This window comes from Seriola lalandi, unplaced genomic scaffold, assembly GCF_002814215.2.
Source record: "Seriola lalandi dorsalis isolate HSWRI2012SDOR001 ecotype SW California unplaced genomic scaffold, Sedor1 jcf7180002054580, whole genome shotgun sequence".
NCBI classification, from domain to species: Eukaryota; Metazoa; Chordata; class Actinopteri; order Carangiformes; family Carangidae; genus Seriola; species Seriola lalandi.
The window spans coordinates 1,351,462-1,363,354 of record NW_019525133.1 but is presented as its reverse complement, the minus strand read 5'-3'; the positions used below and the strand labels follow the sequence as shown (position 1 = coordinate 1,363,354).

Here is an 11,893-nt window from a genome sequence, read left to right as displayed (position 1 = left end):
TCTCGTCAATTTTATTATTGCACAGAGTTGTTGCTGTCTGTACGTGGTATTGATTTTTCAGCAAGTTTCTGATAGATTATATTATATTTTTTTATTAGATTCTATCCGATAGATTATGTTGAGGTGCAGTATTATTTTAGTGTCTACATCTTTGTCTTTGGTCAGTTATTTTTATTTTTTTTAATGATTGCATTATTGCACCATTAGCTTCCTATATCCATTGATCTCACTGTCTTTTTGTTATTTGACCAAATCATATGTTGAGAAGAAACGGCAATAAAATATTGTTAGCTGAAGCAGACAGATCAGCACTCTCTTATTCCCACTCATTATATTTAATGAATCACTATAAATTCTGTTTTTTGGCCGATTCTGATATAATTTACCCGATTCAGTCTAAATGTTAACAATTCAGTTAACATCTTTCCTATGGCATCTTTTTAATTATGTATCAATCTTATGAGACATGATAATCAGTCATAACGTCATTCATCATTCATCATACGTGCGTGCGTGTGTGTGTGTGATGTTCATCTTCTCATGTGACTAATTCTGCACTCATTGGTGTCCTCAGTAAACTCCAACCATCTATGATGCAGCCTCTTCTGCGTCGTCTTGTCTTAGATGTCCCCCAACTCACAGACCACAGCAAGATGCCACTAAAGGTGAATTCACAAGTTGCAGTTTTCTACAGCATGTGTGAACTAGCACACCAAGTTAAAATGATCTGTTTTATTAACTTCAACAAAATGTCAATACTTTCATCTGCTAGCTGTTGACCAGTCACTATGAGCAGAGGTGGAAGTACTACTTGCTAACTTGTGGGCAGATGGACCAGGGTTTGGCCTCTGAAGAAGAGCTCCACCTGTCTAGAAAATTGTTCTGGGGAGTGTTTAAGGCCTTGGCAAAGAAGGTAAATTGTATTGAATACCTGTATCAATCTCAAGATCTTATTATAATGATTTAAAATTACAATATTTTCCCGTTGAGTCAAAATGTTGCAGAAAATGAATAAATGTTTCATTTTTTGACCGTGTAATCCTACCATTGATTCACCGCTTCTTTTCTTTTTCCATCCTCCCGTATTTCAGGAGAAACAGTAAAATGAGTTCACACTTGAGATTAAGAGTCAGTTTTTCATACCCTGGTATGTAGCCTCTCACCCTTAAGCAGGCCTGTTGGAAATGTGAGAGATGTAATCAATAACTGAATCGTCTCTCAGTTCACTGTCAGCATGCACCAGAATATTTCTGCCACTTACCTGACTTATTCCGAACATGAAAACATCAAAGAAATGCTCATGAGGTCATTCCAGGCCCACATGTGGCCCGCACCAAAAAATCTCAGAGACTGAGCTCCAGTCAGCATTACAAAGAGTTCCCTAACCCCAAGAGTAACTTACTATATATATATACTGTATTAGTATGCGTATTGCAGATTGGTTGCAATTGAATTTAAGATGGAAACATATTCGAAGGAAACTGTATAGTAAGGAAAAGAGAAACTTAGGTAGCGGATTTAGATTTAGAGTCAAATTTCCATTGGAGAAATGAAATTTCTTGGCCACATAACCGGGTTTCTAACAGGGTTTTTACATGGCTGCATGTGTGCATGAGATAGACTTAACTGAAGGGAAGTATTTCTGCAACAGTGGTATGTCTTTGTATCCAAAATAATTAAATCCAATGTGTTTTTAAAACTGAATTAAATAAGCTCGTTTCCTCAGCTGTTTTGTGGTCTAAAATCCAGACACACGCTCACAGTAAAAAAAAAAAAAAAACAAGGACACACATCGTTACTTTGGCAAAGCACCAAAACCCAGGCTTTACCAATATCTGTCTTACCCCATACTATGCTCTCTCTTTCTCTTCCCCACTCTGTTTCCTTTGCCCCCTTTCTGTCTCCAACACTACAGCCCTATGAGCCTCAGCTATTTAGGCTGTGTGTTCAGTGCCTGGCTGCAGTGGCCAAGGCCCTGCCTCCTGACCACATGGACTCAAGCTGTGTGTCTCAGATGGAGAAAAAAACCTCCATGGACACAGATGGACACTTTGACCCCCAGCCTGTAGATGCCTCCAGGTAAGATACTGACCAGCAATATTTACTAATTATGGACAAAATAATTGCTGATTCTGGATATCGTGAAGATGAGCTGTTCTGTTCCAGGGGAAGTGTAAACTTTAATGTGTTAGACAGAATTAACTTAATAAAGTACCATATTCAAAGAGGTGGAATATAAACATTTATTTTCATGCTCTTAATAAATCTTGTAATCCAAATATGTTCCTGTGTGATAGAGCTAAATGATGTATTATTTCTTTCCCTGCACTAGCATGTCAGTGCCAGAGAGACTGGAGTTTGTAGTGAACAAGTATGCAGAGCATACTCATGACAGGTGGTCACTGGACAAGGTAATCACAATAATTATTCTTTTGATCTGAACGACCTGTTGAAGTTGACAAAGCAGAGTTGATGTATGATATCCTGCACAGGACTGAACCGCCTATGAATATATGTCTAACATAATTTTTCTGCTTGACCATGTGAAAACATCTCACTGTGCTGTGTGGTTGAGCTAGTATGTCGATGTCTGCATATTTTCTAATGTGCATTTTTTTTTTCTTTTTTTAACTAAATCTGTGTGTTATCTCTGTCAGTTTGCCAATGGCTGGGTTCATGGGGAGCAGCTATGTGAGAACACCAAGGTCCACCCTCTCCTCAAGCCATACAGGACTCTGGCTGAGAAGGTAGACTGAGAAATTTGTTGTGTGTGTGTGTGATAGTGCGTGAAAGCATAGTAAAGAAGCAATGAACTGACAAATCCCAGAGGCATTTGCATACCAAATGTGGTGTATGTAATGTAAAAGATTAGAATACCTCGTTTGTGGTCTTTTAATTATTACACCACTGCCTTCCTTATGTGACTTGGTGTGTAGAGTGGGCAACACATTTCAAGCCACAAGCCTTTGAAATATCACGATAGATTAAGCATGTTTTGCTCTTCTGCTGTTCTTTGATCGCCGGCTAAGTTTCACTTTTACATGAGGTTTATTCATATATATATGTGTGTATATATATCTATATAACTGTGTTTTCCAGGAGAAGGAGGCGTACCGCTGGGCCATTAAAGAGACAATAAAGACTATGTTGGCCTTTGGCTGGACCATAGAGAGGACTAAAGAAGGAGATGCATTTGGCAAGCATACCTGTACACGCAGAGTCTCTCAGTCTGGGTCTGGACAGGTATTTGTACTCCACAGGCCACATTCATTTAGCCACTGGGCACCAAATGTGTCTGATGTAGTAAAAGTAATCTCATTAACTACTAAACTTCTTCCAAAATGGGTTTTACTAATTGAATTGTGTAATCAGCCATTTGTTGTTTTTTCTAGTTGTCTTTTGAGGGTGCATCAACCTTCAGCCCCAAGCCAATGGACATGAGCAGCATCACCTTAACATGGGAGCAATGTGTAAGTAATTACATTTCTTTTGCTTTATACACCATTGTAGTAGGTATAACTTTAGTTCTACTTCAATCCTTGCACAAGTTCGGCAGAGGTGGTAACGATGGCCTAGTGCCAGTTTTGTTGTGTATAAGAAAAAGAGTTACTCATCTTGTGTAGCACAACTGGATAATCCAAAAATAACATTTCCTTTCATGGAAACAGGATTATTACTCGGAGTTGTAAGATTATGCAGTCATGTAAATGTCTTCTGCTAATACATTTGCATCTTAACTGCAGAGACATAACTGTCTTCTAAAAGAACAAAAAACTCAGCGTCTCCTGAAATGCGAAGTCGCAATAATCCGCCCTTGGTAACATGGAGTTCTGTGTAATCATATCTGGGGGACAGGACTAATTTTCCATGCCAAATTCATGTGCCAGACAGTTGAAAATAGATTTGACTCTTTTCTTTTCTTTTTCTTTTCTAAAGGCTATGGCTGAACAATTAGCTGAAAACTATCACAATACCTGGGCTAAAAGGAAGAAATCAGAACTTGAGAGTAAAGGTACTAAACCATGTAATCAACAACTATCTGTAATATTTTCTTGAAGTCCTCTCCTCTCCTCTCACAGTTGCATTTCTTTTCTCAGGAGGAGGTGGCCATTCAATGCTTGTACCCTATGATACCCTTACTGCCAAAGAGAAGACCAAATTCCGAGAAAGAGCCCAGGATGTCCTTAAGTTCCTTCAGCTCAATGGCTACACTGTGTGGAGGTGAGTACTGAAAGAGCTAGTGATTGTAATAAGGCAATGTGACACAGTATGTATGAGGTGGGGAGCAATGAGGTGTTCTGTTTTCATGTCTCACTGTTATTGCAGTCCTAATGTTGGCATTGTAGCAATCAGACCTCTAACAACAATACAGGTCACAGCCTGAAATACAGCACTGTCAGTGAATAACATAATTGCATTGTCTAATTGTCTTCCCACTGTACAGCACTACATTGTCTTGAAAATCCAATAAAATACATAGTTCAAATGATACAGTATAAAGGTTAAAGCTCATTGTCTGTCAGCAGTAGTTTTTTTGATTAGCCCTGTGTGATTTGACTCCCATCTTCAGGGATCGGAAGACAGTGGAGATGGACTTTCCAGCCACAGACAGCTGCTTTAGCTACACTCTCCTTCAGCGGCTCCTGTCTCACACTGAGGAGGCCCAAGAGCACATGTTGGAGCTGGGTAACATTATACTCTTTATAAATGGATAGACCAGAAAAAAGATCATAAATATAAAATAAAAGTCTTAAAAGAAGTTTCACATTATACATCCCAAAGGGATGTGCACCATCTATCTGACACTGTAAAGGTTTGAACATATCACTGGGCCTTGAATCTTCACAGTTCATTTTATGAATTTAATGAGCAACAGTCTCTTGAGTCCACATTCAGGAAGCCTGCCTCAGGTTAGATTTGATTTCAACCACCACAAAATAGTTCACACCAGGCCGGGACATGTCAACCTGTCTTATGTTGAATTTCGTAGAAAACATTTATCATTTATATCTTTTGATTTTGTCCATAGTTTTATGGAAGTTACAGTCTTTGATTGTATAGGATTCATTATTTCATTGTGTTTTTCTTTCCAGACGTGATGCAAGCCAGAGGACAGATATCTAAAGGAGAGAGAATTCCACAGCAGCAACCAATAAATTTTTTTCCCAAGGTTTGTCTCAGATCAAATGCTTATTTAAACACAGCTGAAATCTAATGTCTGATAAGGAGACTCCCCCCCCACCCCAGTTTTTCCAGTGACATTTTCTTTTTTCTCCTTAGCCTTTTTTTCCTTTCATTTACATCATCTAATTAGTTTTGTTAGATGGTTGCCAGGGGCAACCCCTCTAAGTGAAACCCTTTGTGGCTGTGTAATTTATTTAACCATTTTGGAAATCCATGTGGGTGTGTCGATTGCCATCAGGACATTGATTAAAGCTTCCCACACAGTTCTGCCTCTGAGGATTCAGCAAATGAAAAGGGTTTATTTTTCATTGATGGGACCCCCTGAGTCAGACCCAGTCAACCAAGACCTTGAACAGTCATGCCTCAGATTTCTACACCCTACACCTCCTACTTAACCACACAGTCATACAACCACACACACGTCTCTCTGAGTATGTGTATCTGTCTGTCTGTCTTTGAATTACCAGTGCTTCATAAGAAGAGCTAATAGAGTGCAAAACCTTGTCCTTGTTGGGTCCATCATTAAGAACTCATGTTATACTGGCAGGCATCGCTCAGTTCCCAAGAACTTCATGAAATTCTAATCATGGTCTCAAGACATTTGAAATTTTTCAGGGTGAATTTCAAGGACATGTGTTTAACTAGCAAGTGATAAAGTTATCTATTTAGTGCAATGCTTTAGCCATTAAAAAATCAAATAAAATTTTAGAAGCTAGTCAGAGGAAATTTAAGGGAAATGTTGATTTATTAAGTGACCATTGGCCATTACTCCATTTGACAGGTCATCCTTCCTCTTTTGGAACAATATGTGAAAAGCCACCATCTGTACTTCCTGTCCACTTCTCTCTGCTCAAGTGGAAACAGGACTCATGCCTCAAAAAAAGAAAAGGAGATGATTGCATGGTACGTGTTACCCCCAACGGGACATACAGTATGTTGATTACAGTAGTAGTAATTTAAAATGTTCTCATGCTCTTGCCCATCATATTGTTATATGAGAATTCCTCACAAGTTTTATTTAATTTAAGTTTGTGTCACAGAAGTTTCATTCTTCTATGCTGTCATTTTCATTTTTGTGTCCTTTAATTACTTTTCCACTCCTCTCTCCTCATTACTTCACTTGTCTTTTCTCCTCACATCCAGCCTCTTTTGTAAGCTTGCAACCCTAGTAAGACACAGAATCTCATTCTTTGGTAAGGACGGTGTGAAAATGATGCTTATTCAGACACCAATTTGTTCCACTTGTTCTCTTGCTTGATGCTTTCTGGGTTTGCTCTTTAGTTGTCCACAAATGTATCTACTTTATGTTCAAGTGTGTGTGTGTGTGTTTTCTCAGGAAGCGAAACCTCATCAGTTGCAAGCTGCCTCCATGTTTTGGCTCAGGCTCTGGATGCCAGGTAGCTAGATGGCACTACTGTCACACTCTGCCTAAATCGATCTCCTCACTCTGCCTGTGGTCAAATCAGTGTCACTCCATCACGTCTGAGGATGATATGACTGGTGTAATTGAGCCACTGATACACTGATGCTATCTAATTGTGGTTGATATCACTTTTACTCCCCGAGGACAATACCTCTGAGAGATTGGCTCAGCAGAGATTGGTGTCATTTAGACTTGTCTGGTAGATCGATTAGCAACTGATTTAGTCCACTTAACTGGTTTTATTATAGTCATCCAAAAGAGTCACTGCATGAAATATTTTAATTTTCTACACTTTAATTTACTATTGTTCATTTTACAGTATTTATTTTTGTAGAAAACAAATCATTTCTTTATCTATTTATTTATTGGTTACACAAATGGTATAACCAGAAATTATTGAACACAAGTCATAAAAAAATCTTTTTTTTTTTTTCACCCTTTCACCCTAGGACATTGATGAAGTTAGCCCCAGAGTCTATCCAAGCATCTCTGCACTCATTCTTTGAGGCAGCTGCAGCTGATCTTGAGATGACCGTGGAAAACCTTTCTGTGAACTTGGTCTCTTTGCCTCAGAGTAGGAGTCAACAAGCTAGAGGAGTGGCCAAGGTTCTCAGCTATACAACCTCCGTTCTTCTCCCCACTCTCACCTCTCTCTTCCAGCATCTTGGCAACCAGAACTATGGAGTGGACCTCCTGGGTAAGCACTGCCTTGTTGTATCTGCAAATATACCCTAAAATACAAAGTTACAAATGTAGCATAACATTTCACAATAGTAAAACAACCACCACCACCAGTCGTGAGTAGTTACATTGGATTCTTGCCAAATGCTAAGGAGCTGCATGAACAGCTGGCTTCCACACACTGAAATCACTCAGGGCTGCCCTCCCCACAACTTCCTACCTTCCACATCTTTGAAACCAGCTCTCATTAAATAATCTCAACCATGGCCACAGAGCAGCAGGAGCATATTGTCCCTCTCACTAATATCCTGGCCTGGTCATTCATTACCCAAATCAGCAGCTGTCCAGCTAGACCATCTCTTTGTGACTGTATGCTGTCAGCTCTCTTACTGTTCATTGCTGTTTCTGAAAGAAAATTTGCAGGGATCTCAGCTTTAAGCATCCCCTTGTCTTTCCAGTGGGCGGTATCCAGGTGTCCTGTTACAGGATCCTCAACAGCCTCTACTCTCTTGGCAACAGTAGCAGCATCTACATGGAGGGGTACTGCATATTTTGTATTGTGATGATGAAAATGTCCACTTTTAAACCTTTTTTTCCATGTTTTTAACATCTAAACTGTAATCTGCTGCTGTTTACTTAAATATGATTCCATTGACTTTGTCTTCATGTACAATATTGTAAATAACGAAAAGCATGATTTGTCTATGTTGATTGATTTTACATTATCATTGTCCACAAGTAATTGGTAGGCTAAAAAGGTTTGATAGAGAGAAACGGTTTAACATGAGGGAAGCAAATGTACTACTGACAAGGGAAGGGAAGTGACAGGTGATCATAAATTAGCAATCATGCTCTGAAGAGCTTGATAAAATGTGGACCTTGGGGCATAAACTTGGGGCTGACTAACATTGCATATCTATTCAGGCAAAGGCCAGCAGAAGGCGCTTGTCTGGCAGCCCTGACTGGAGCTTTCCCTGTATGTTTCCTGGAGCCAGCCCTCAACCAAAACAACCCTCACTCCATTTTCAACACCCAGAGTGCTACTGAGAAAGAAGGTAATAAATAAACACACTGCATTAAAAACACTGCATACACACTGATATTTCTATTAGTTTTGAATAGCTCTCACCCACCCCCACATCTTAAACCCCTGCTTTCTCAGCCTTATTTTCCATATCTGTTTCTGTTAGACCTGGGGCTGCCAGATCAGGTGGAGGACATATGTCCCCTCCTGCCTTCTCTGGAACAGGCTCTGGGGGAAGTGGAGGAGTTGGCAGGCGCTGGTGCTGGAGCTCGTCAGGCCCACTACATCCATGTCACCGAGGTCACCTTGCCCATGCTATGCAGCTACATGTCCCGTTGGTGGTACTGGGGCCCTGAGGGCCAGTCAGCTAGCCTGATCTGCACCTCTGTCATTCCTCAGCATGCTAGTGACCTACTTGGCCACATCCTCCGTATCATCCACAACCATGTGGGCGCCAGCCAGGGTGACTGGATGAAACAGCTGGCAGGTATTTGCGGTCATATACAACACAGTACTTGTTTAATGGATATATTTCTCTATTCCATGTCAGTTATGCCTTTCATTCTCCCTTTTTCCCCTTATTAACAGTTATCAGTCATGTCTTTCAGTTTTTTCTCAGCCAATTATATTTAAAGCCCACTCTGAGCTGCTAAAGAGCCACTTCCTGCCATTGATGGAGAAGTTAAAGAAGAGGGCAGAATGTGTGCTGCTGGAGGAGGAGCAGATGAAAGCAGAGGGCTGTTGTACCTCTGAAGCAGAGTTGCAGATTCAGGAGAAGTTCACTGTGCTGGTGCGAGACCTCTATGCCTTCTATCCCCTCCTCATCCCGTTTGTGGATTCTAATCGGTAAGGCATGCTACTATGGAGCTTAGATGTGGGAAAGCAAGCTTATTTTCTGAGGCCAAAAGCTCCAGGAGTAACTTGAAGTATTTATAGACTGAATGAAAATGACACTGTTACTTTATTTTAAATTTACATCATCCCACCAGTAACTATCATCTGGCCTCTGAAGTCCTTCAGAAACCTGTTTAATGCAATAAGTTTTCCATTAATGTTTGTATTTTAGTTATTATTTTGAGCATATTTATATTAAGCTGAACAGGAATAAATTCTGGTGATAAGATTATGTTTTTTCTTATGTTTTGTCTCAGAGCCAGCTGGTTGAAAGAGTCCAACCCTGAGGCTGAGCAGCTGTTCAGCATGGTGGCAGAGGTCTTTATATTCTGGGCCAAATCCCATGTGAGGATGACACATAATCCTGTTTTTTATTTTTTGTTATGTCAATAATATCCTAGTGGATATTGTAACCTATAAATCATGTAAATTTTCCCCACCTGTATTTACACAACAGAATTTCAAATGGGAGGAACAGAACTACGTGGTCCAAAATGAAATTAACAACTTGGCTTTCTTGGTCAACACTGACAAAATGTCTAAGGTAAACCTTATTCGTAATTGACATTATGACATCATGCATACACAGATGTGCAAAAGCTGCATCTCTTTACATGGTAGATATTACTAGTAGTAGTATGGTAATTACAAAAAAACATGCAACTGTGAATCAAGTCTCAAAAAAAGTTTTATCTTCATGGCTTTTAAATACTCAGTTCAACCATGAGAAGAGGAAGATGAAGAGGAAGGGCGATCGGTATTCCATGCACACCTCTCTCATTGTGGCTTCCATGAAGAGACTGCTCCCTGTGGGACTGAGGGTTTGTTTTCCAAATGACCATAGCCTTATCACGTTGGCTAAGACCAGCTTCACTCAGGTTGGTTGGAAATGTGAACAGTACAAGCATTAATGTTGTCTCTGTGACAACAAAACCTTCACTGAATCACAGTGTAATGAGTGTATTTCTTTTTTTATCAGCAAATACATTTAATGCTGGCCATTGTTTGCTTTTCATAGAAGAACACGGAAGATGAGATTCGAGAGCATGTTTTCCATGGCCTTATGCATCTTCAGGGTCAGGTAAAGGCTGTCCCTTATTTTTGTGTTGTAAACATTTGTACAGCATTTGACAGAATTGAGTATTTTCATTTAAAATACAGTATCAGTTGTGTTTCAACACATTTTGGTAGGTTTTATTCTATATGTTTGCACAAAAGATTCTTATAGTTCAAAAGCCACAAAAAAATCCTACAAGATAAATAAATTGAATGATGTGGTTAGTGACATTCTTTTATCAGTGTATCCTGAGTTGGAGCATAAACTGAACGAAGATGTCAAGAAGAGGCTGATATATATATATCCGGTGAATGAAATCCTGTTAATCCACTATTCTCAGAGTATAATTGAAGTGCGTATCTTTTTGACATTCTGCTGACAATCTGCATATTCATTGACATGCCTGAGTACATGTAACTTTTCATTTGTGGAAGGCAGCAAGTGTGTGGCAAATTAAATTGAATGATGCTCTTGTAGCATCCAAAGCTGTTTTTTAATGATCTTGGTCAATGACTCATTGTTCACCAGAGATCAATATGACATACGCACCATACGGTACAAAATATGCATGCAGTATTTGTTTATTCATGTGTCAGTGATGAATATGTTTATTCATAAGACAGTGATAATAAAAGCATAAATTGTGCTTTGTCATTATCATAAACAAACTTTATCAATAAACAGAACTTTGATCATATTTTCGCGCAGCCCTTTATTCATCCTTTCTTAGTTGTTAAAAAATTAAAGTCAGCACTGAGTCTTTGTTGTTATTGATCATAACAGAATTCAAGCAAAATGGGGAAAGCTAAATTCAGGACTTGATTCCCTCATGATGACTGCTAGCACTCATATTTCCAGCCAAGCTCCTTCATTCTTTTTCATTCTTTCACTCTTTCTTTGTCGTATGAAAGGTGCTGGCTCTGAACTGCTGATTCTCTTTTCTCAATGCCATAAACCTTATGCTGTTTTGAGGACCTCTCCGATAGCTTTTCTGAAATTGTTTTTAATTGAATGGTTGAAATACAAGCACCTTGGGAAAAAAAGGAAATAAATGTGTTGTTCTTCTCATAGGCGTCAAGTTGCTGGAAGCAGGAGACCCGTTATGCTGAACACATGAGCGAGCTAGGGGCCATCACGGATGCCCCAAGGACTGTAGACAGGATTGTGGGAATAGCTCAAGTCCTTTATTATCTAGACCAGGTGAGCTTTTAAAGCAGTGTTGAAACTACCAGAAAATCATTCAGATTTCTATTTCAAATCTGTCAAAAGTGTGTACTGATACTACCAATGATACTTTCCTGTCACCAAATGACAAGTGACAACAAGACAAACATTTGGCATTCAGCCTTTTTACAGACTTTTCTTTTTGACATGTCACAGCAGGAAGAGCACAGGTGTAAATAATGAAATTAAAGATGGCTAAATTCCATTGAGCTGCTTCGGTTTCAGGGTCCTGGTATTATGCTTGCTGGCTCAGTGTCATGGCTTACTGGAACAGAAGGGACCCATTGTTAATGTTTTTAGTAACACCTGTTCTCGTCCTATAATGACAAGTTAAAATAGCTGCTGTAAAAAAAAGAAAAAGGCCTGTTGGTCTGTGACAGGGAGAGGGTGATAATAAATTCTTAAG

The 11,893-nt window shown here is 39.4% G+C and overlaps 1 protein-coding gene across 2 annotated transcripts in view; it reads left to right on the top strand.

Moving 5' to 3' along the window:
- The window catches only part of ryr2b (ryanodine receptor 2b (cardiac)), a 62,036-nt gene that overhangs the window by 28,307 nt on the left and 21,836 nt on the right, over nt 1-11,893 (top strand). Inside the window, exons 51-74 of one of the 2 annotated variants that reach the window (XM_087177098.1) lie at nt 575-665; nt 773-913; nt 1,916-2,079; nt 2,333-2,411; nt 2,658-2,747; nt 3,100-3,243; nt 3,393-3,470; nt 3,937-4,012; nt 4,101-4,221; nt 4,571-4,686; nt 5,094-5,170; nt 5,966-6,087; nt 6,328-6,377; nt 6,521-6,581; nt 7,057-7,304; nt 7,747-7,828; nt 8,213-8,343; nt 8,479-8,799; nt 8,921-9,158; nt 9,464-9,551; nt 9,664-9,750; nt 9,923-10,084; nt 10,225-10,287; nt 11,356-11,463. In XM_087177098.1, coding sequence (XP_087033224.1) covers nt 575-665; nt 773-913; nt 1,916-2,079; nt 2,333-2,411; nt 2,658-2,747; nt 3,100-3,243; nt 3,393-3,470; nt 3,937-4,012; nt 4,101-4,221; nt 4,571-4,686; nt 5,094-5,170; nt 5,966-6,087; nt 6,328-6,377; nt 6,521-6,581; nt 7,057-7,304; nt 7,747-7,828; nt 8,213-8,343; nt 8,479-8,799; nt 8,921-9,158; nt 9,464-9,551; nt 9,664-9,750; nt 9,923-10,084; nt 10,225-10,287; nt 11,356-11,463 — 2,938 coding nt within the window. Of the gene's footprint in view, nt 1-574; nt 666-772; nt 914-1,915; nt 2,080-2,332; nt 2,412-2,657; nt 2,748-3,099; nt 3,244-3,392; nt 3,471-3,936; nt 4,013-4,097; nt 4,222-4,570; nt 4,687-5,093; nt 5,171-5,965; nt 6,088-6,327; nt 6,378-6,520; nt 6,582-7,056; nt 7,305-7,746; nt 7,829-8,212; nt 8,344-8,478; nt 8,800-8,920; nt 9,159-9,463; nt 9,552-9,663; nt 9,751-9,922; nt 10,085-10,224; nt 10,288-11,334; nt 11,464-11,893 lie in introns of both variants that reach the window. The other variant, XM_087177097.1, reaches the window with a different exon arrangement.